Source organism: Pectinophora gossypiella, chromosome 1 (genome assembly GCF_024362695.1).
Source record: "Pectinophora gossypiella chromosome 1, ilPecGoss1.1, whole genome shotgun sequence".
In the NCBI taxonomy this organism is placed as follows: Eukaryota; Metazoa; Arthropoda; class Insecta; order Lepidoptera; family Gelechiidae; genus Pectinophora; species Pectinophora gossypiella.
In genome coordinates, this window is record NC_065404.1 from 11,599,600 (window position 1) to 11,623,041 (window position 23,442).

Genomic DNA, 23,442 nt, shown 5'->3' on the forward strand with positions numbered 1-23,442 from the left:
TATTGATATAATGTATATTTAAGATCTTTTGTACCACTCTAGAGCGAATAAATTTCATTTCATTTCAATTTTCTATATGGATTCAAAAGTAGCTCAGCAAGTAAAAAAATTGCATTATTACGCCGCTAAATTAGATATCACGTGTGGCCTATTCAATTTACCAATGTAACACCACGCACAACGGATCCTTTATAAAAAAGTCATCATAGACTTCCTCTTAAGGGCCTATGCCTATGATTAAGGGGACATTATTTAATAGTCTATTACCCTAACAAGGAATCCTTGTGGAAAAAATCCAGTGTCCATATAAGCATTGGTTGCGGGCGATGGTCATGCATGTTAATTATCACGTCGATAGGTAGTCATTGCGCAATACATTCTCAATAAAATCGCGACAACTGGTTTAGCCTGTTTGCTTAGTCTGAGTTTCTTTGTAGGGCTGCCTTCTTTTAATAATTTCCTCTACCAAATTATAAAATAATGCTGGATTATTTTTTACTGATTTGGTAGCGAAAATTATTGCTACGTACTTTTATACTTAATAGTGACTTAGCAATTATTTAAATTATTTTTTATCCTGAAAACCATTTTTTGACGTGACGGATTTTCCTCTCACGGCATATAATATTTCGTAAGGATCTTCAGAGAAATATTACATACGAGTATCTATCAGAAATAATGAAAATAAGTAAGTAAATAAAAATAAAATATGAAATAGTTTCGGTTTTTCCACTTGCCAAAAAAATATATATAAATAAGTAAGTACAGATTATATTTTAGTTTACTAGTGGACATATTGATTGTGACAATCTCAATGGAGATGCAGCATTCTTGTTTACGTTCCGACTTCTTTCATATCACAACCCTGGCCGATAGAAAACAGCACCTGTTTATCTAAATATAAATATGGCAAGCAATCAGCTCGCGCATCTGCCTACCCAGATTATTACGCAATAACTCTATGGTACAGTGTCGTCACGGCCAGATGTTCCCTGTAGGTGTTTAACCTTACCGTCTATACGAATTACATCAGACCAATTAAATAAATAAGGAATTTGTTCAATGAGTAGTTAAATCTAAAAAAAATAATAAAGGGTTGGGATGCTAGGGGGAGGGGAAGGAAGGAAGGGGGGGGGGGGGTTATAACCATATTATATATTTTACTTTTTTTTTATTGCAAATAAATTCATGAACATAATACCTTAAACGCTAAGAAGCATTGTTAAACCCGACATGGGTTTGTCTCAACGCAAAATATAATCTAAACATCAGTTAGCAATCAGTTGTTCAACTTAACTTATAAAGGGTAGGTAACTTACAAAGAAATAATAAATTGCAAACAATTATGTCACACCATACTAGCTAGTAAACACGTAAACAAGTACGAGAGTAGGCATCATGCGAGCGGCTGCGCAGGACTTGTTCATATTGGTTGGTCAGCACGGTTGCGAGCTGTTTTCTGTCGTTATAAGTGATAACAATTGATATTATATCGAACGGCCTCCGTGGTCCAGTGGTTGAGCGCTGGGCTCACGATCCGGAGGCCCCGGGTTCGAATCCCGGTGGGGACATATTACAAAAATTACTTTGTGATCCCTAGTTTGGTTAGGACATTACAGACTGATTACCTGATTATCCGAAAGTAACACGATCTGTGCTTCGGAAGGCACGTCAAGCCGTTGGTCCCGGTTACTACTTACTGATGTAAGTTAGTAGTCGTTACATGAGTCATGTCACCAGGCACCAGGGTTGATGAGGTTGATAATCCACCTCGTAACTCACACGATAGAAGATTGATATATATCAATGGTGATAACTGTATTTTACACTTAAAGATGTAATACGTACAAAAGGATCTGTGCCACACCAAACACCGCGTCTGAAAAATATGCAAAATTACCTAGCATCATAACAATTAAAGATTTCGGTCAGACTAACTCCGGCTATCTTTGAGAATTTATTAGTCAAATCAATTTTAGTATTTCTAATATTGTCTTGACTAATCCAATGTTACCATATGCCAAAAAGTAATAAGTACTTATTGCTTTTTTAGCTGAATTGCTTCAAATACTTTTTTGTATTTTTTTAAGAACGTTTAGGGCCCCGTGTATCGAGTCGTGTGTTCCGTGTGGCGAGGTTGTTCTTGCAGCTACTTTTCCTCGGCTATACAGGTTGTGAGAAGCTGCAGTAGTTCCCTCCTCCCGGATCTCTTGTGTTTGTTGGTAGTAAGTATTATTTCATTACAAATCCTGAAGGTTATGACCTTTTAAAATAATATTTACTTTACATTAAGACTTGTGCTCTTAAATTCTAAAGAAATAAAAGCATGTGAGTCAGTAGAAAGGAGAGTGAATTTTAAATTACGACTAAAACATGCGTTTAAATACAACTAAGTTGTTGTTAAGAGTAAATACAATGCAGCAGACGTATTAAGATATTAAATGTATTAACCAATTACGGAACAGATGTTGAAAACAATGAGAAAAAACTATGTCGGTGGTCTGCGCATGCGTCGTGAGTAAAATATTCGCAACCGGTGATTATTGGCGTGTGGTAGAGCTTTGCTAATTTCGTCCATTAGTGGGTAATGTCTCTATTAGTATAGATCTTGGTAATTCCAGTAGCTGAACATGTGGGTCTACTGGCCTATTGGGTTTTTTGTTGCTTTCTTGGGATTGATTACACGGTTTACACGTCTTTTATTGCTATTTTATTTAAATTAAGCATCGTAGCTAACTCCATAATATATTAAATTGAGAATGGCTTTTCTTCAGAAAGTATGGAATTGTAAACAGGGCTTGGAATTTATTCTGAGCTGTGGGATAGGGCATGAAGAAAACGATTATTATTTTTAAGTAACTAACTTTGTTTATTTTTAAACGTTTTATAGTCTTCCACATTTTCCGCTTTAAAAACAACCGTCCGCCATTTCCCTGTCATTCTGCAATCCTCTCTTCTCTCTCGCTCACTCGTCGCTCTCTCTTTCACACACATTTATTCACATGGAAACTCAGTTAGAAGTACATAGATTAAATATAAGTGTGTTTATATGTATATAATGTAGGTATAAGATATAAGCCGGCCACTGGTACTCAATGATCAGAGTCTTGACTCAGTGATGTTTCATCGCTAGCTCCACAGCTTAGAGCCTGGTAGCGTGGCTCTCATCTATAAAACAACCAGTAAAAGTAACACAATAGCTAGTAATTTCAGAAAGATATATCCTTAAATCGCATATATATGAAAATTTATTTGTATTCGCATTAGGTTCGAGACGGCACGTGCGACTAATTGTGAGCCCGCATAGACTGATTGACGTAAGTTTGTGCCACAATACCGTTACACTTTCTACTGACATTATTAATATTGGCTCTTCTATTTGTTAAGTTGTTTAAAATGGCGAGGAAAAACGTTATATGACGCTCTTAATTTAGTTGAAATTGGTTTTTGCTGCTCGTGATAGTTTTGTTTGGTGTTTTTTTTTGGGTGGAGATGGGAGCCATCGGTACGGCAATGCAGGACGGCAGGGGCAAGTCAAAGGGACTGGAACCTGACAGATGGCAGCAGTAACTGTCAGTACTATTCAGAAGTGGAGGACAGGAGTCCTAGTCATCACTGATTTAAGAGCCACACTCTTGTCGGTGTAGCGTTCTCCATGCAGGAGTCCTAGTACGGCTTTGAAATATACTTCACTGGGCGCCATCTCACTCATGTCGGACAGATTACTGCGGGGCGGAATGCAAGAGGGAAACCACTGCCCTATTATTTATTCTCTAAAAAAGTAGCATGGAGAATGCTATATGGACAGGAGCATGGGTCTTAAATTGGTGATGTTGATTAGTTTTAGGGGATAAGGCCGGTATTTTCTGTGGTTCCGATGAAGCGCGTTCAGCCATTGACATTCATTTACTTGTAAATTTTCGCAAACCGAGGACAATCTGCAGTAATTGTCATTATATTATCATCTCGCGTAAAATTCAAATTCTAAGCAATGCATTCAAAGTAGAAAAATATAAACAATTTGTACTAAGTAGAGTTTCCTGAAGTGTGTCGTTAAGCAAAACTATAAAATATTGTTTAAAGTAAAGTTTTATGACTTGGCACTAAAAAATAATACCATTGTAGGTTTTTTTTTAGTTTTGTTGTTTTGATATATCTAGATATCAAAATAGACAAATAAATAAATAATGGCAATAAGTTCAAAGATCAACGGTTGGGATCAATCTAGGCAAGCTGCGCCGGGTGGCAGATCGTCGCGTCGGACCACCTGGGCGGCGCACGCGCACCTTTTTGCCACTCGCAGTGATAAACAGGTAGACGAGCAATACCAATAAATACTTACCCTTAATAGCCTGTAAACGTCTAAACAACCTTCATTCTAATTTAATTTATTTAGTATAAAATGCAGTTGAATTTACAAGATGTCCTCGATCACGAATGGGCTTTCATGTGACTTTTATGCACCGTTAGGTAGTAAAGTTTTCTGTTTTATTTCATAAATTGAGTTTTGAATTTCATTAACTACTTTGTAAAGAGAAAAAAAATGTTTGCGATTTCGTTTGAACAGTACAAAAAACTTTTAGTTTTGGTAGTGAAAAAGTCCGATACTCGATGTTATTGACGCTATTCTTTTACAATTTATTAAACAAAAGAAATGAATGTCCCAAAAAATGCTTTCCACTGCAGTAAGCAATGCAGGCAAACTTAATTGAAGCAAAAGGAATGCATGTACTTAATAAAATTGCACTGAAATAATGAATTCGTGCGATCAAGAAGTTCATATATTTACGTTTTTCCTAAAATTAAACTTTTAATGTCCTAAAATGGGCATGTCTTGAAGACTCGTTTTACTTTTTAAACAAAAAATAAAAGCAAGTGTGGTCAGAATACAAGCAGAGTTCGCTAAATGCTTCGGTTGATGGACATTTCTTTATGCCCTTCCTCAACCACATAGAGACATAAAGGTGCATGTGGTTTTCGCGTAAACGTTTTGCATTGTACACCTTTCTCTAAAACTGAAACGATCCCATTGTCTATTTTTATTGGCCATGAAATTTCACTTTCTGGTGCTTCAAGTTATTATAGTTATTCGATAATACTTTGGAAATTCTTAGCACAAAGGGTTACTACGATAAGGCGAAGCGAACGATGTGTAGAATTGTAATTAGATTGATATATTAAATGCATGTTTTCTCTATGTGCTTTCGGAATAACCTACTTACTTATTTACGCCTACCCCAGATTTAGGACCTTTTTTGTCTCAATCTGTTGAACTACATCACGCATGTTATCGTAGAGTATTCGAGTGATTTTGTATTTACGTGGTAAAGATCATGGCGTCATATAATACAGTAAAAAATAGTCCCATAGAAATTATCGTCCTACACGGTCGCGGCCTTACTTTATACAACACACATGCAGTTTCATCTGGTACGTTTACCCCGCCGGTAAACTTTAATTTCCACAACAACCTCAGCTCAAAAGTCATGAGTGCTCACGGTATCTGGAAAAGGCTTTCCCTAATTACTCGGGGTGTGTTTTGTTTGGCGCTATCTGCGTGTAACGAGCCGCAAATGGGTCGGCGATCGCGCGATCATGCGGGCCGCCCGCCCCTCCTCCCCACTACCAGCTATCGCGTACGTCAAAGGCCTTTGTGTGAAATTGGTTGTGGGTTTCCTGATGAGAGGAGCGTGTGCGAATTCGGTTTTTGAGGAGTCATAATAACCTCTGATATATTTCTAGTTACGCTCGAAATGGAAATCTTGAAAGAAGTGACTCACTTTATTAATTCCCACTAATTGACTAATGCCCTCTCCGGTTGATTGAGAGGAGGCCTGTGCCCAGCAGTGGGACGTATATAGGCTATTTATGTTAATTGACTAATGTTAAGAATTTCTCAGGCCCTTGTTTTGGTACAGCCTTCTGAGTTTATTATAAGTATATTATAACAACTAAAATAAAAATCAGACTTGTCACACACTACTTCCGAAATAATTTCCTCACCTACTTTCAAACAATGATACTTATTTGGTACTCAAACAAACATACTCCTTTTTAAACTATATCTAAATGTTATATGCAAACCTTACCTCACCAAACCCTCAACCGCTGCAACCGCTGAAACCGCTTCCTCGCCTGCCATCACAATGGGCTATCCTCATTAGATAAGCTCGGCAGCTAGCAGCGGAATCTATCCTTGCTAATGAGTTTATCTGATCTGGTAGGTACGTGTGTACGCAATTACCCCGCTGAATCTGGTACAAGGATTATTTCGAGGTGCGCGGTCAAAGTTCTCTGTCTTTACAAATTAAGATACTTACTGATATGTAAATATGTCGGAAAATCATACGCGTACTGTATATAGGAAAGAAGCATGGTCTTTGTATTTATGTTTTTGCCTTGAATGTCTCACGAATGTTTCACGACTAAAGATCATGTGGTGATGGACTTAATTTTGTCACCAGAGATCATGATATTTATCTTCAGTTGCCACGACTGGCTGCAAACTGACTTGATTACTTGTAGCTCTGTCCCGGTGTTTTTTGGATATTCCAATAAGGATCACTAGTGACTTTATCTACGATTGTAAGTTAGATATGTAATTTAAAGTGTACCTATAAAAAATGTTATAATCCAATGTCAAAAGCAAACATATAAAATTGCGTAAGCGCCTTTCTGAAAAATCACCTTCGGATGTGATTTTTGTTAACAAAACATCGCGATTTGTGGTCTCAATTTTTTGCACAGAATGAAATAAATTGAAAGAAATCGAGGTTTAGTTGAAGAAAATCAGAACATCATCATCTTTCTAGCATAATCCCGTTTTTCAGAGGGTCTGCTTACCTAACCTGAAGATTTGGGAAGTCCGGTTTTTTACAGACCAGCTTAATACAAATTAGGTCACATACCTCCCAAAATGCATTTCTCGGGAATGTGGGTTTCTTCACGATGTTTTCTTTCACCGCTGAACACGTGATAATCATTTATGATCCAAACAAAAATAAATTCGAGAATCATAGGTTAGGCCTGTGCTGGATTTGACCCCGCGATCTCGAACTGAGAGGCAAGCGTTCTACGAACTGGGTTACCACGGCTCATCTGAAGAAAATCACAATGATTTGATGATTTAGTGATTTTTCAAACTGGCGTTTAGTTGGTTTTCACTATAAGGCGTCGGTAACGGCCTGCGGTCCAGTGGTTTCAGCGTTGGGCTCACGATCTGGAGATCCCGGGTTCTAATCCCTGACACCAGGGTTGATGGGGTTAGTAATCCATCTCACAACCCACACGATAGAAGAAGAACTATAAGGCGGCGATACGTGCAATTGTCGATCGTCAGGTCTAATTTAAACGTGTAGATTGGTGGATGTCGCCCATTGGCTCCTAACAATAGGTATTCCTACACCACACACCTACCAATAGACTTGTTGGAGGTGGAAAATCGATAGCGATTTGCGTCGGTGGCTTTGGTTAGTCATAGGGGTTAGTTTTCAAAATTTTATGAAATTGTAAGTTAGGTAGTATGTTTTATGATATATTTGTAATAAGCATAGACAAACATGGAGAGAAATATGGTATGATTTGCGGGTTAGGCAATAGCTCTCCGTTTGTCTGGTCAAGTAGTGAATGCCATCCGACACAGATCTCCTACGACTGTGCTTCTACAGTCTTGAAATTGTCCTTACGTTGTATTTATGTGCTGAAGTTATGTCAAATCGGTAATCCTGGCAATAAATAATTTAAATCAATAATAAATTCCTCTTGATCAACATTCATATCAGCTTATAAGTAATTTGGCTTATAAATTAACAAAATAAATCGACTTAAAACATTCGAAGCTTAATTTTCTAACAAATTAAATTATCGAAATACCTATATTTAGAAACAAATGACATTATATTAGACTTATGAGTGATCGCGGCACGAAATGCCCTCAAACGCATCGTTCATGTAACAATTATGTAAATTACATGCATGCAATATGGCCTGTGAAGTGCCACCTTATCGGCCGCATCGACACGCGACCAGTTTGCATTCTAATTGCCTTCGATTGTTGTTTTAAATTGTTACCAGTGTTGCTAGAGCTTTTAACTTTAAAACAGTATGTAGTAGTTTTAAGTAAGTAGTAGTAGTTTTTAAGTACGCCCAGATATAGTTTTAGAAGGTAGCTTATAAAGTTATGCTACAAAATTTCGACGGGGACAGAGTAAAAATCGCTACGATTTTGAATGTCTATTGTAGTATACCATGCACATGTACATATAGAAACTCACGCCTGTAATCCCCAATGGGGTGAGCAAAGCCACAAGTAATGAAAGACAACTTGCAACACTGTTGTTACCATAATATGAATGTAATATGAAAAAAATCCCTTATGTATCTGTATAAATTAAATAAATGTTCTGATGGGATAAGGAAGGAGTATTTATATTCGTAGCAACTGTTTTAGTCACAAATAAGTAATAAAAATAACTTTTGATATTCTGTGGTTCAAACTATGTCAGACGAAATATTTTTTACAACGTTTAATTTCCAAACAAGATACAGCGAAAGCCATTGTTTGCATTCTTCGGAGTGGGAACCACAACAAGACCTTGACAGTTCAAGAAGCCTGCGCCCGCGCACCTAGCGGCCTAGGGGTCCTTGCTCCTGATTTATAGTCCCGAAAACCGCAGGGATTCAATGTGCCTTTGTTGCAACACACTTTTATTGAATAATAAAATTTCTTCACAAAATGGAACAACTTTATAGGTCATAATTTCCTTTTAATGTTCGTATGGTCGAAATACCTATATTTTTTTTTTATTGTAGGACGTAATTTTTTAACTAATAAGATGCATTAAGAGAGTTATTGTATATTTTTTTAATAATACTGTTAAATAGACAATTAAAAATAGAACAACATTCACCGACCAAAAATTATTGGCGTGACGATAAAAACATAAAGGTAAAACACATTCGTGCTTAAGATATCATCGCTTAGTAAAACGCGAACACCGAGATAATGACTCGATGAATAATAATTAGTTAGGTAAGTGTGAATCACCAAATATATTTAAATTGTTATCAATTAAAAGCAATATAATAGCGATTGAGTCGCGGAGGCCTGGCCATATGGCGTAGGACACGAGCGCTTCGCGGTGGGGCCACGAAACTTTTTAATTTACGGAGGAGGTCGAATACTATCGTCATATTTACCAGCCGTAGGCTCGTGTTCCTCTATGCTTAGAACGCCAAGGTATACCTTATATACAGGATGTTAGTGACACCATAACGAACTTTGAAGGATGATTCCAAGTTGATATCAAGTGAAATTTCCGTCGCTAAAGTATGGAACTGAAAATAATTTAAAACAAAAAAAGAAACATTTATGCGGCAAATAATTCCGCTTGATATTAACTCAGAATCATATGAACTGAATCATCCCCCTTAGTATTTGGTACGGTGTCATTAACACCCTGTATATTCTTGTATGAGATTAACAAGCTGGAACACTATGTCTTTTTATTAGGTAAGTAGTTTAATTAAAAAGTAAAAGAGACTTATTTTTTATTTGCAATAGTTATTAATTATACTTTCCCTATCCATCCATAGGGAAGGCCCGTGCCCCAGTAATGGGGACGTTAATGGGCTGGTGCTGATGATGATGATACTTTCGAACTGTGTATAAAACCAGCTTTCGGATAATAAGTATATAGAAACTTCAGACAGAGTATACTTCAGACAGTATATTCAGATCGAAAAAGTAATATTAGTATAGTCAATTATGATAGTCGGTAGAGCATTTTCCTCTGCAAACGATGCTGTAGTTCACCTCGGCGGATCATAGTGTGGATGACTTTGAGGATGGAGCGCTCCGGGTACGTCAACATTAAGTTATTTGAAATTATTGTATTGTTAAGGTGTGTAGCGGGCTGCACGTCATTCGTAGTTCTCCTGGCTCCGTGGTTCATGTAAATTTGTCTGGCTCAATTGAAGTTAATAGGTAAGTACGGAGGGTGAGGTCCGCCAGCTGACGCGAGGTGTGAGGGAATGTCCCTCCCCGACGACAACTCACAATTGATGCTCGAATAAAAAACGAATAGCGATGCCTCTCGCTTTACTGTGTGGGTTATAATTTTATATGTTTGTGTTTTAAATAAAAACTTAATTTATTTAAGTTAAAGAAAACACGACCCCCACGTCGGTCTTGTTGGTACAGAAAGCTCGGTGAGGTGTGGGTACTTAGTTCATCTTGCGATGGATATACCTCCGAGTATCCTAATTGGGATATTGTCGTGAGCTTATTGAACAGCACAAACAAACATAGCTGGCGAGGTGTGGGTGTATTATACACTATACATCTCTGTAACTCCTTCTTAGTGATACTATGTTATGAGGTTGTGGAAAAAAAAATGTAGTGCAATCAAAATGGCTTCGTTGATCTTCTCGGGATAAATGTTCTTTTTTTTGACGTGACTTATTGTAGATTTGCAGCAGATGGCATCAACTACTTGGCCGGACAAATGGGGAGAGCTGAAGGCTCTCACCTGGTACATCGTTTAAGACAACATGCCTGAGGGTGCCCAGTTGGGCGCGTACCTCCGCTCAGGGCGTCGTCTGAGAGGAAAAATATTTGAAAGAATTAATCGACCCTAGAGGGTCGATAGCGATAAGCGCTGATTGAGGGAAGTCGTCGACCACGCCGGCGGGGTCGGTATCGGGGTCCAAAGGAATAAATGTTCGTTCCGTCTACGATTCTATCGTAAAGTACGAATGATTAATCCGCTATTTGAAAGCATAAGAATGTCGTATTTAACAAGATACAAATAGAAACATATTCAACCTAACAAACAGAGGGTGATTTAAGGGTGTACCATGAATGTTAAACAAATAGATATAGAGCTTAGTTCCCCTCGGCTGTCTCGATTGTACTCTATAGTCGGCATTAACTTAAATAGTGATAAATATTGGAGACGAATCAAGGGATAAGATAGTGATGTGAAAGAACTTCCTTTTAACAAAAGGATGAGAGAGAAAATAGTAAATATGCATGGACTACCATCTCTATACCAATTGTACGTACTTATAGTTAATTTAAGTATACTTACTTAATAATATGTAATGTTCTTAACTTTTATGCTACCTTGTGTGGAGTGGCGAGCTAGAAAAACGGTTCTATGGTCTTCGAAATCCTTCTTCACTCGTGTGGATTGTGACATCAATCACAAGACATCATCAACCCTGGTGTCAGGATTACTATTGTGAGGATATCACTTGTGTGATGTTCTACTCCGACTTGCAGAGGTGCAATGAAGTGGAATAGCTAAACTTCAGTCTATCGTGCTGTAGTGTAGTAAATAGCTACAGTCTGTTACACTGAGCTAGACTATTTCCCGTCCCTTTCTATTATAGTAGGTATTTCATAAAACTCTAAATTAGTATTTCATAAAACTCAAAAGTATTCAGTTTGCGTTTTCGGCTATTTGGCTCACCACCTATCACGTTGTCAGTCTAACAGAATGCTCGGTGAAACGTGGATAGTCAGTTCATCTTGCGGTGGATGTAGGTACCTCTGACTAGACCGATTGGAAATATTATATTCGTGTTAACGTAATTCATGTTACGTTATGTCGTAAGAAACAACTTGACTCCCTTTGTTGTAGTTCATCATTTTAACAAGGCACTTATGTATTTAGGATATCAAATCATTATTGACCGTAAAGATGACCAGCCATACCTGCAGATAAAACAAATGATTTTCCTATGATACCCATCAGGGATGACGCGTGCGCGGTCAGCTCACGTGCGTTGATGTCCCCAAACAGATCATAATCTCACAGCTGTCACAAGAACGCGTCCTAACTATAGTTATGTTATCTGTGGTTCGGTGGCACTTTAGTAGTACTGTTCCAAGTTTACGCTCTTTAAAGGTGTTTTACTATAATTTAGTAAGAAGTGGTTGGTTGTTTTTGAACATATTTTTATTTATGTTGCTGCGCTGGCGAGGAGTGGGAGGGATATTATACTAAACACCTCTATCTACCCCATTGAGGATACAGCCATGATTTTATGATATGTATGTTGTTAAGTTGCGCTATAGTAACAATAGTTTCACGATCTTTTTGTTCTGTGAGCGTTTGTCTTTGTATATTAATTTAATGCATACCTGAATCTTTTTACTCTGGTAAGTCTCCAGTTTCTTTTTTTGCTATCAACATGAAGAAGGAAGGATCCGATCCAAGCTCTTCCTATCCAGTGTTATTTAGAGTATATATTTAGCTATAATGCTTCTATAATGCATGTAAGTTCCACGCAACATATCCGACGTTTAGCCACCATGTGCTTACATTATACAAAGTGTATGCATAATATCTATTTATTATGCGTAATGTGTCCATTAATACACATCGTCGAATTGTAATGGTCATTTCTACTTAAATTTGTTTATCATTCAAATAAATTTAAATAGCGTGTGTTTATTTAAATTATTTATGTCCAGTTTCGTTTGTTTTGAAAATGAAAAATCTATATTAAGTAATACTTTTGTCCTGTTTACGAGACTATTAACGTGTTTCAAGGCTGTGGATGAATTAATAAAACTTCTCTACTTATCTCAATAGATGTGTCTCAAGAAATGAATGGTATCAATATGCCACTTGGTGCCACTAAGCTAGATACGAGTAAGTATGTACCTAAAACACATGGAGGACATTAAGATCAATACCGAACTTTGATAATTTAATTATTATATTTCAGTTATAGCTATTTGGTAGTATAAGTTTCCGGCCAAGTAGTTAATGTCACTTGCGGCAAATTTACAATAACTCACGTCAAAAAAAAGGTAGTATAAGTAACAACGCAGGCACTGAAGAAGAGTCAATCACAAGTCACCAGAAACATGTTTTATCATTCATTCCACTCAAAAAGTACTTATTTTTTACTACTTTGTCATTTGACTTCTATTCTAAGCCCAGGAGTCCATCTGTTTTTTTATCAAGTTTTTATGGCAGTAGATTATTGGAAATTTCTAGATTTAATTCCTGGATGCGTGTGAACGCAGCTGCGGTGACACCTGCCTTTCCTAATGCAGCTCTGGAGGAATCCCAGTCAAGACAAGATTAGATATTGGCATAGTAATGTAATGATTACGCCTTGCTTATTGATTATTAGGAACAGACATTCGAGAAGTGCCTAAGTGGTTAAGAGGATAATATAGTAACCAATTTGGTATTTTAAAGTAGATTTATGATACCATTTGCATAAAGTGATTTAAGGATGTGTACATTACCTAACCTATACGTATATTGGGCTGGTTTTCCCTTCGCGGGTTGGAAGGTCAGATAGGCAGTCGCTCCAGTAAAAAACTGGACCTGTAAATTTTCAGGTTAGGTAAACCTTTGAAATACGGGATAATGCTAGGGAGATGGTGAACTACATAAATAAGTAACATACTGATATTTTAGTTTCGGTATCGATTTTTAAATTTTTTATAACAGCCTCCGATGCCGGTGGCATACCTATGTAGGAGGCGAAATGTTCCGATCTTGGTAATGTAATTATGTGATGGAAACATGGCACAAAATCTGTATTCCGAGCCAGAGAAACCCATCGCATTTTAGCTTACTTACTTACATAAAATTATCTTTGACATCTTTAACCCTCGTATGTTCAATTTGATTTAATCACCATTTTATCAGAGTAGACTACAAAACGATAACATACAATTATGAACACTGACAGTGTCTTGTTTATTTACATGGAGAAGTGGCTAATCATCGTACGACGGCGCCAGACACACCTGTGCATATACAAGGGCATGGTAGCGCGTCGCCCAAGCTTCAGAACACGTCTTGCATGTTATAGTCATCTACGTATACATAGGGAGCATGATAAAAACGTGGTAATGATAGCATTATCACGTTTTGCACAGGGTCCGCTTACCTAACCTGAAGATTTGACAGGTCCAGTTTTTTACAGAAGCGACTGCATGTCTGACCTTCCAACCCGTGAAGGGAAAACCAGCCCAATACAAAATGCATTTCTTGGGTATTATTGTGTGTTATAGTATTATACTATCTGATATGGTCGTCATAATACAAAGTTCAATAAATATAGGTTCACCTACATTCGAATATTTAAAAAAAGAACATGGAAGGAATAATGAGACAAGAATGACAAAGTTTAATAGGTAAGTATCTGATTATATTCAAGCAACTTTAACTTTGTACAGGTAAATTAGCACCGAAGTACTTTAAAAGTCTGTTTTATTTAGATTTTAATCTTAGCACAGTTTTTATGACTATGAAAAGTGACGGCGGAGAACTTGGCTAGTGTTTGCACGCTCATGATTTGGTGATATTTATTACTCTGGATCATACCAAAACAAGTATCTGCTATAAAACGTCACATCATTACGAGTAATTTATAGACATGATAATTGATTCCAATTATACTTACTGTTTTGTTGTCTTTATTTCAAAATGGAAATGATGCGTTGAAGCAGGGGCTTTAGGAAAAAAATATAATCTTAGATATGTGCCGCTTTTTGAGTCAAGCATAAAAGCTAGGTGACTTATCATCATTACACAGTTTATCACAATATTTAAGTTATGACATGAATATTAGAAGTTGCTGCACGAGTACTAGGTAATAATTAAAACACTGCTGTGGACTTTTGTCCAAGTAGTTAATGCCAAATCTACAATAAGTCACGTAAAAAAAAATGTTATGACGTTACGGATTACGCAGATAAAGTATCATACGCAAAAAACAATTCGAAACGATTAAAAGGTCACGTTATTGTTTGTTTTTATACGAAAACGAATTAACAAAGCAGTTTTAATTGCGAGGGATTATGAGAACTTTCCTATTAATTACCCCTAAATGAGGAGAGTTCGGTCCCTAACTTGAACTCTTTATTTGACTAAACAAAAGGGTTGCGCACTTGAGCATTGTTTCTCGGCTATAAATCTAGTGCATTATAATTATATCGTTTAGTATGTGACAGTTGCTTTGTAAATGTTGCTGGAGATCGAGTGGGGTGGCATGGAGTGGGGTGGGAACAGGATGAGACAATATTGCAAAGCTCCGGGGCGTCGCCACTTCATGCGCTGAGCGCTAGGGTGTTTAGTTTGGGTTTTAAAATACTTGGTTTTTGGACTAAGCGTTTAGTTTTCTAAATACCTACTTGTTTTCCGGATTGACGATTTGAATTTATAATTAGCTTTTATCTCCACTGCTAAGTATAACCTAAAATAATAGAACCTATTGAATCGATGATGAATTTTCGCATCACTGGATTTTTCTTCTGTTATGTGATCTAGAGAATTAGCGAAGTAAACTCAAAAATAACAATAATTCCTTAGAAAAGTGATTAATTAAAGAAGGGATAAGTAACTGATAGATCAGATATTTTTCCTATGCAATATATATTTTTTTACTATTTGCTCTAGAACGCGCAATTGTAAGCATATCAATGAAATATGTATTACAATCGAATCGCGATCGCTTTCACAAGAAACAATGAATTTAATAGGCCCGCACCGCGACCTCTTCAGAATATAGTCGTTTTCGTATACTTACGATTGTACTCATTGTTTGAGGCATAAAGCTGGAGTGGTGGCGAGTAGCCACTTCTGTGAGAAACAGTTGCTATTCCAATGCCGCGTGTGGGAATGTAGAGTTTGAGAAATTAGGGTATCATTTAATTTTTACGGTACCTTCTCAAGTTAACTGTAGAAAATAGTTTCATTAGTAGCAGTAGCAGTCGTTGCAGTAGTGGCAGTGGTGGGCCTGTGCCTGGCAATGGGATATAAAGAGGGTATTTATGTTATGGTACGAAAAAAGAACTTTATCGTTTTATTTTGGAATAGTGTCGCTTCTATGCTGGAGTGGGAGCGAACGAAAAACATAATACCTACTCATTTAGCTGCTTCTATTCTCGGGCATGTCGTAAAATCCGATTGTGTCCTTTCTAACATGATGGATGTTAGTGACGGACAATAAGCTTATCCCTTGTAACCATAAGGTTCACTATATCCATCTTCTTTTATAATTTGTGGCTCTACCCACCCCATTAGGGATTACGGGCGTGAGCTTATGCATGTATATGGTTGGACTGGTGTTTGTGTGCTTCGCCGGATACAGCAAGGAATCCCAAAAGGCACATACATACATACATAAACTCGCGCTTATTTCCCACCGGGGTAAGCGGAGACTATAGAATTCCATTTGCTTCGATCCTGACACACATCTCTTGCTTCCTCCACATTCATCAATCGCTTCACAATCCCAATAGGCACATATATCTAAAAAAAATACTTCGTGATCCCTAGTTTGGTTAGGACATTACAAGCTGAACACCTGATTGTCTGAAAGTAAGATGATCCGTGCTAAGCCGTTGGTCCCGGTTACTACTTACTGATGTAATTAGTAGTGACGGCGGCTCAATAATAACCCTGACACCAGGGTTTATGAGGTTGGTAATCCACCTCACAACCCATACGATAGATGAAGAAAGGTACAAGAAAAGCCTTTATATTGTTATTTGTTTATTTTAAATTCATAATTGTTGTATTGTATTTATTTATATATTATATTGAGTTATATTCATCCACATTCTGTATTTAAATAAAAAAGAAGTGATTTTTTATTTTCCTGGAAAGAACACAACGTACATAAGTAACTTGCTTAACTTGTGCTATATTATCCGTTGGATCCGTAATATATCTAAAATCATAATAAAATTGTAATAGAATAATAATTATCAATTGATCAATATCTTTGACATTATACAGTAGCTCCCAATCATCGAATTTTAATACCGGCTAAATCCTCAATAACAAAGTATTAAAATAACGTTTGAGAAGTCAATTAGGCGGCAACGTATCGTCCATCGAGATAGCGCGATGGTGGTCCATTGTGGGCCGGCGCCCCGCGGCTCGCGACTCCTGCCACTCTTGCGCACAATGTAATAATGTGTTATTCCTATTTTATAACTACAGCTTTTAATACCGCCTCACTGACCACTCTAGAGGTCGGTTTTGTGGGAAGTTGTTACACTTACCATAACAAGCTACGTAGTTGGCAACATTCCGTTTCGACGTTCGATATTCAATGTGCCAGCATTTCGCTATAAAATTTTCGACAGATGACAATCGCATAACCCTAACATCGGTTTCTAAAGAAGTCGTTAACACTTGTGTGGCTGAACAGTAAATCTTAATAAGGAAACGGTAGTCTTATCACGTCGATATCTAATATGGAGATCGCGACAAAAAATAATGGCGAACCGGGAGCCGTCCCGGGGCGAGCCCCGGCTGCGGACTGTTGCTTCACACCAACGTCAAAGAGTTGGGGCGCGATCGAGCCGATAGATAAGTGCATTCTCACCTCCCCGCGGCCGCGAGACGCGAAAGGGTTCGCCGAATAATTGCAACAATCAATTTGGAGGAGCTATCGAGCAATTTGTATGGTATTTGTGCGGGCTGTCACCCGCTGATGTTATCGGCTCGCCTCGGGGAGCCGCCGTGGGCAATGGGAAATCTTTTCAACTGTAACTTTCTCACACCTCAAGTGTTTCATTTGCTTAATTAGTTGCAAAGTGAGTTTAGATGGCCTTGCAAAATCAGTCAAATGGAAATACGTAGGTCTTACTACTACCATGTTTTTAAGCAATCTACCTAAAGGCAAAATTTCCACTTATTTGCACGTAACAGCAAGGTCTTTGTACTCTTGACTCTACATCGCAAAATTATATTTATTTATTTATTTCCAACCTCCAAAACTATTAGCTCGTATATTATCGGTAGTTTCCCAAGAATTCTGGGACTAAACCATAACTGATTCCATAATAAGACATAAACATCACCTCGTTGCAATATGTCACGCACGTGTGACAAAGCACCGTGGTAAGGGTCTGCATCATTTGTCCGCCGTAACTCCGTTATTTATGGTCTCCTGCCGAAGAACGAGAACAAAAACGTGCTGCTGTTAAATATTTGCTTGAGACAAGAGGGGGCGATAATTCGAGGCTATTATGACGTCATTTCACGCCCTTTGTGCGGCCGTCAGACCGTGTCATCTGCTCCTCTAGACGCCTGCCTCTACTATCTCTCGATTAAATCTATTGTGTCATTTTTTCAGTGCGCGCGAGTCGGATGCGCCACCGACGATGATTTTGTCCCGTTCGCTTGTCTCGACTTCGCAGTAAAAACACTCGAGGAGCTGCCCCATTGTCTCGTGGCCCTTTTACGAGCTCCGTTTTGTGACGCTGTTATTGTTTGCGGTTGATAAACATCTCGCCACTAGGTAGGTAGGGATCATCATCACTTTTACCGGTGGTTTATTTTAATAGAGCTCCATCGGGTTCGTTTGTCAATTATTGTTGTTTTGAAAGGAATAAGGACATCAAATACGTTTTTTTAGAATGGAGCTTATGAATAAAGAAATATTGATGTGGACGAAAGACGTGGCGATGAATTCAGTGGCGGCATTCAAGCAAGATCCGAAGTTAGCTGCTGCCATAGACAAGTTGCATAGCGGCATCCAGCAAGCCAGTTTAGATCTGAACGCTCAAAAAAGTTTAGTGCTTCCTGATCGGAAACTTGAATTTTCCGAAGTTCAAAGTCTATTAAAACAATCTTTAAAAACTCATACAGGTATACTTTTGTTCTTCGATAAATACTTAATAAGTACTTTTGAAGCTTCTTATTTAATATATAAAAACAAAAAAGAAGTTAAAACACACTATATTGATAAATGGAATGTTTTTGTTCAATATCTAAACAGTTTCAGACAAACCACCAGATGTGTTACTTAAGGAAGCAATTGATGCTAGAAAGTTGCTTATAAAGAAGGTAGAAGACATCTTGGGTGAAATCAATAGCACTGCGGAAGCTGGAAATATACCTAAATTGACAATAAGGAACCAGAGGCTCTGGAGCAATTGTATCTATGACTTAGATCGGTAAAGAGAAAAAATCTTACGTAATCATATTAGAGAAACTAGAAGTAGACTAGACTTATTTAGAAAATACAAATCAAAATACTAATGTAAATAAAAAACAATATTTCGGTTTGGGAATCCGATTTGTCTGCCAGCCTTAAATTACTCTAGACTTGATTTCTCATGAAATCAAAAGTTGTTATACAAGAAATCTTTGTGATTTTAGTGTAACATTGAAATCTAACAAAGACGCAAAGAAGACTACAGTAACGTATAACAGCAAGGAAGACAAAACCAGGTTTAATACTATAGTTTTTGTTTTAACGAAAGTGCACGAGTTGCTGACTAAAAACTTAGCAGTTACCAGAAGGTAAGTACATACGTTGAGCATTGTATATTTTTCATAATGATTATATTACATATTTAGTATTGTTTTATTTTAAGCGTTATCTGTTTAGAGATAGAGAACAGAATATAGCTTTTAAAACGAGATAAATATTTTTGGATAATGTTAAGGTTAGGGATTACTTATCAATGCACAAGGCTTATGCCACCAACAGAACAGATATTGAATATTAAGTATGTGTAATAAAGTATATTTGATTTGATTTTATACTTTGTAAAAGAGAATTAGGTGTATGGGACATACCTAATAGTCTACCATTTATGGTCAGTCACATCTCTAGCGCGAGCAAACCAACGCGTCTCAATGTTTGGATCTTGTAATCCTAAGTAATACAGTTCATTCAATTATTTGTGTTTTTATTATAATTACCAGCGCTCCCTACATTAGGTAAATACATATATGTATAATAAACATTATTTTCAGGGAACTATTTTACCAAAATGTCTCTCGTCTCCGGAACCAAGCAAACCTGGATGTAGCAGTGAGAGACGTGTGTTGTCTGCTGGAGACGCCACCGTGGAGTCTTGGTATCGTGGCCACGGCTAAAGGTCTGATAGCAGGCCCGCTGACGATGCACAACAGAGATGGATCTATTGTAGACTGCATGGCATCTGGTGGTAAGGATGATGAGAGGGATTAATCACTGTTACCTTCTCCGCGTTTCGAGTGACACACGGTTTAATAAAGGCAATCATTGAAATGTGACCAAAGAGACAAAAAGATAATTTTTCATTTTGTTTCCAGCTTCTAATGACTTAGAGAAGTTATTTTTTTTATAACAACTTATAAAATTCAATCTGCAATTTACGGTTCCGTTGGTTATGTAATATTATTATGGTTTTTATTCCTATTTAGTGGACAATGTTTTTAAAAACTAAGTAAGTAACTATTTGTAATAGGACAGACTAAGTACCACAGGCGACCTTATGAACTTAGTTCATGTAATTCATACAAAAGACATCAACGAGTGTCCTTTTCTCCGTAAATTATCAAGTATCTGTTATAATTATTTATTGGTCATAATGTTCATGTCGCAATGGGACGTAAATTGTGCGTATATCACGCTTTAGACAATACTCTTCTGTAAACCATTTCAGGAACATTGATACCACAGGATATAAACGGAATCAAAGAATTCAGATCTACTGCGAAGTATATCTTAGTGGTGGAAAAAGATGCTATTTTCCAAAAGCTTTTGGACGAAGGAGCTCTTATAAGATTAGGCCCAGTTATTATTATGACCGTGAGTACTTTGAGATTAACCATAGTAACATATTATATACAGGGTATTAGTGTCACCATAACGAAAACTGTGACGGGACAATGCAGACTATGATTCTCAGACCGTCAAGCGGAATTTTCCGTCGCAAAAGTATGGAATTAAAAATTATTGATGAATTTTCCGACAAGAAATTCTACCTTTATATCAATTCGACATCATGGTCTGAATCACCCCCCAAAGTTTTCGTTTAGGGGTCACTAACACCCGGTATAAGTACATCAACGGTAAGTAGAACCTACTATCTACTATTCCTCTCTCTAGCTTTATTATTTGCATTTCTCCAGCTTACGGGCGACCATCGTGGTCTAGAATTGTAATGCAATCTGGTCCGGTCCTGATCCTAGATTTGATACCCGGGGCCACTTTGTGAGACTGACTCTATGTCACACACACCCCGGACACTTCATACAAAATACCTCGTTTTACACAGACACGTTACACATTGACGTTATCGCACTTGCACACGCATTCGTGTTTGTGACTTCTGACGCCAATACCATTGAAGACTAGAGTAAAACCGGTGAGCTAGGTCAACTGCTGGTGAAGAGCGAAGAGTTACCATTCTATACGTAATATTTCATATTTATATGCCTATTTTCTGTAAAGTTCTTACTATTAAATCCAAGGAATATGTTTTTTCGTGCATTGAAATCAATGTATGTGTTACATTTATCAGGGCAAAGGATATCCAGATGTATGCACTCGACAGTTGCTGTGTCGTTTGTGTTCAGAGCTGCGCCTGCGCGCTCTAGCATTGGTGGACGCCGATCCTCATGGTTTTGAGATATTTCTCACCTACAAGTACGGGTCTTTGGTAAGTCGCCTTCTCAACATTGTTTTGTGACAGCTTCGATTTGGTTTCGTGGATTCATTGGACATATAAAATTTCTTCTAATTGATCATGCTAGGTATATTTTTTATGTATCATTATTCACTTCTTGATTACCTATAAATAACGTCTGTAACGTCATTGGAACAAAAGTAGATTAAAAAACATTAAGTCCTCCAATCAAATATACTTAATAAATAATTTATGAGATTCCATTGCTGGAAAAAGTTTCACGCCAGGATTTGAACTCGTTACACTACTTACGATGTAATAAGTCACGCGTTTCCTGAGCAGGACTATCACCGATTAAAAACGGATAATGAAAATTTGTTATATTTCTTTCTTTTTTTTTCTTTTTTATTACAATATATATTAAAGATCTTTTGTACCACTCTATAGAGCTAATAAATTTAATTTAATTTCATTTCATTTCTGGCAGGCCCAATCGCATCTGTCTACAACCCTCGCTTGCAGCTCTCTGTCACTGCTTGGCGCTCGTCATCATGACGTCATGACTCTAGCGCCCACCGAGGCCCGTTTACACCTCACCGAGCTTGACAAACGGAAACTGAATTCTCTGATACGAAGACCGTATTTGGAAACTTCTAGTGGTAAGAATGATTTAAAATAAAATTTATTTTCTCACAAAACATAATTATTATTACAGTACAGAAAAATATGTTCTTAAGGTGAAGCGTTTCAGTCAGCTAGGTAACGCTAGGGTCTGAAATATGGTACCTACTTCTCGTATTCGGACCCAAATTTTTTGTCAGTTCGCGAAAATAATATTATACTAAAATATTACTATTTAATATTTATCAGTTTTAAAACAATATTCCTCTATCCGTTTTCCTGTAGTAGTGCATCAACTTTTGTATGGAAAACGAATCACCTTAAGACTAAGCAATTTAATAAGAAGAACAATAAAAATATTATTTTGTGAGACTGGTGCTTACACTAGATACAAATATATTTGTATTACTTATACATGATTTGGCTTATAAGCTTATAGGTGAGTTGGCTTTGGTATACTCAGTGCAGTTTTAATTTTTATGGCCTTCAGCGTTTTGTTTTTTTACGGCCCAATTCTCAGGTTGAAAATTATTAGCTCTACTTTTCCTCGTCCTACAATCGTCTGATCCTGTTCATTAACTTAGTCTTATACAAAAACCTACTACTTATTTAGTGTATTTACTTGTTCGGCCTCAGCGCTACCCATTTGTCCGGCCAAATAGTTAATGTCATTCGTAGATAAGAAAAACCTATTTAGTGATGATATTTGACAGGTACTCGTATAAAAGAAGAGCTGTCTACAATGCTGAGTAGTGCAGTGAAGGCGGAGATTGAAGCCGTGGCCCCAACGGCCGCTGCCCTGTGTGACGCCTACCTCCCCGCTAAACTGATACAGGCTGAATATCTAGGATAATTTGACAAATCATCATATTACACAAAAGTCGTCAAATAATCTAACTTAAAATTACTTAACCTAGAACCCACTCCGTTTCAAACTTGGCCCAAAAGTGCCCATGACACTAGCAGCGTTACCGCGCTGGATTGCCACGGACAACCTCTGAGCCAAGTAAGACCCGGAGCGGGGGTCAAACAAATTACACAAACAAACAACAAATTGTAATATAACGAAGATGTAAAAGCGATCTTTACTTGATTCATTATAATAGTTTCAATAAAAAAAAACAAGTGTTATTGTTTTTACTCTACCTTCATTCAAAATTGCGAAAGTAGTGAAACTATGGAAAAAGTAATTTTAGGGTGTATCGTGCGACATCTGTAGAAAGTATATTAAAACAGCTACCCCATGACGCACTTGGTAGCGAACGCACGCCCTAACATTACTAGGTCGCAATGTTGAAGTGTTACGCCAGGTGGCGCTGTACGAGCTTTCGTCAAGCGACATCTATCGAGAGCTTATTGCATTAGGTAATTCAAAAGTTGCCTCGGTCCAAGTTGCACTGCACTATGAAAAACATAGACACGCA

General features: G+C 37.4%; 1 protein-coding gene across 1 annotated transcript; it reads left to right on the forward strand.

The window, feature by feature from the left end:
• Window positions 1-18,243: 18,243 nt before the first annotated feature.
• Window positions 18,244-23,042, forward strand: LOC126373145 (meiotic recombination protein SPO11). The gene is made up of 9 exons (XM_050019209.1): window positions 18,244-18,291; window positions 18,409-18,641; window positions 18,778-18,949; window positions 19,155-19,298; window positions 19,758-19,951; window positions 20,432-20,577; window positions 21,293-21,430; window positions 21,885-22,056; window positions 22,732-23,042. The coding sequence occupies exons 2-9, from the start codon at window positions 18,410-18,412 to the stop codon at window positions 22,869-22,871; spliced, it is 1,338 nt and encodes a 445-aa protein (XP_049875166.1). The 5' UTR covers window positions 18,244-18,291; window position 18,409; the 3' UTR covers window positions 22,872-23,042.
• Window positions 23,043-23,442: the final 400 nt, after the last annotated feature.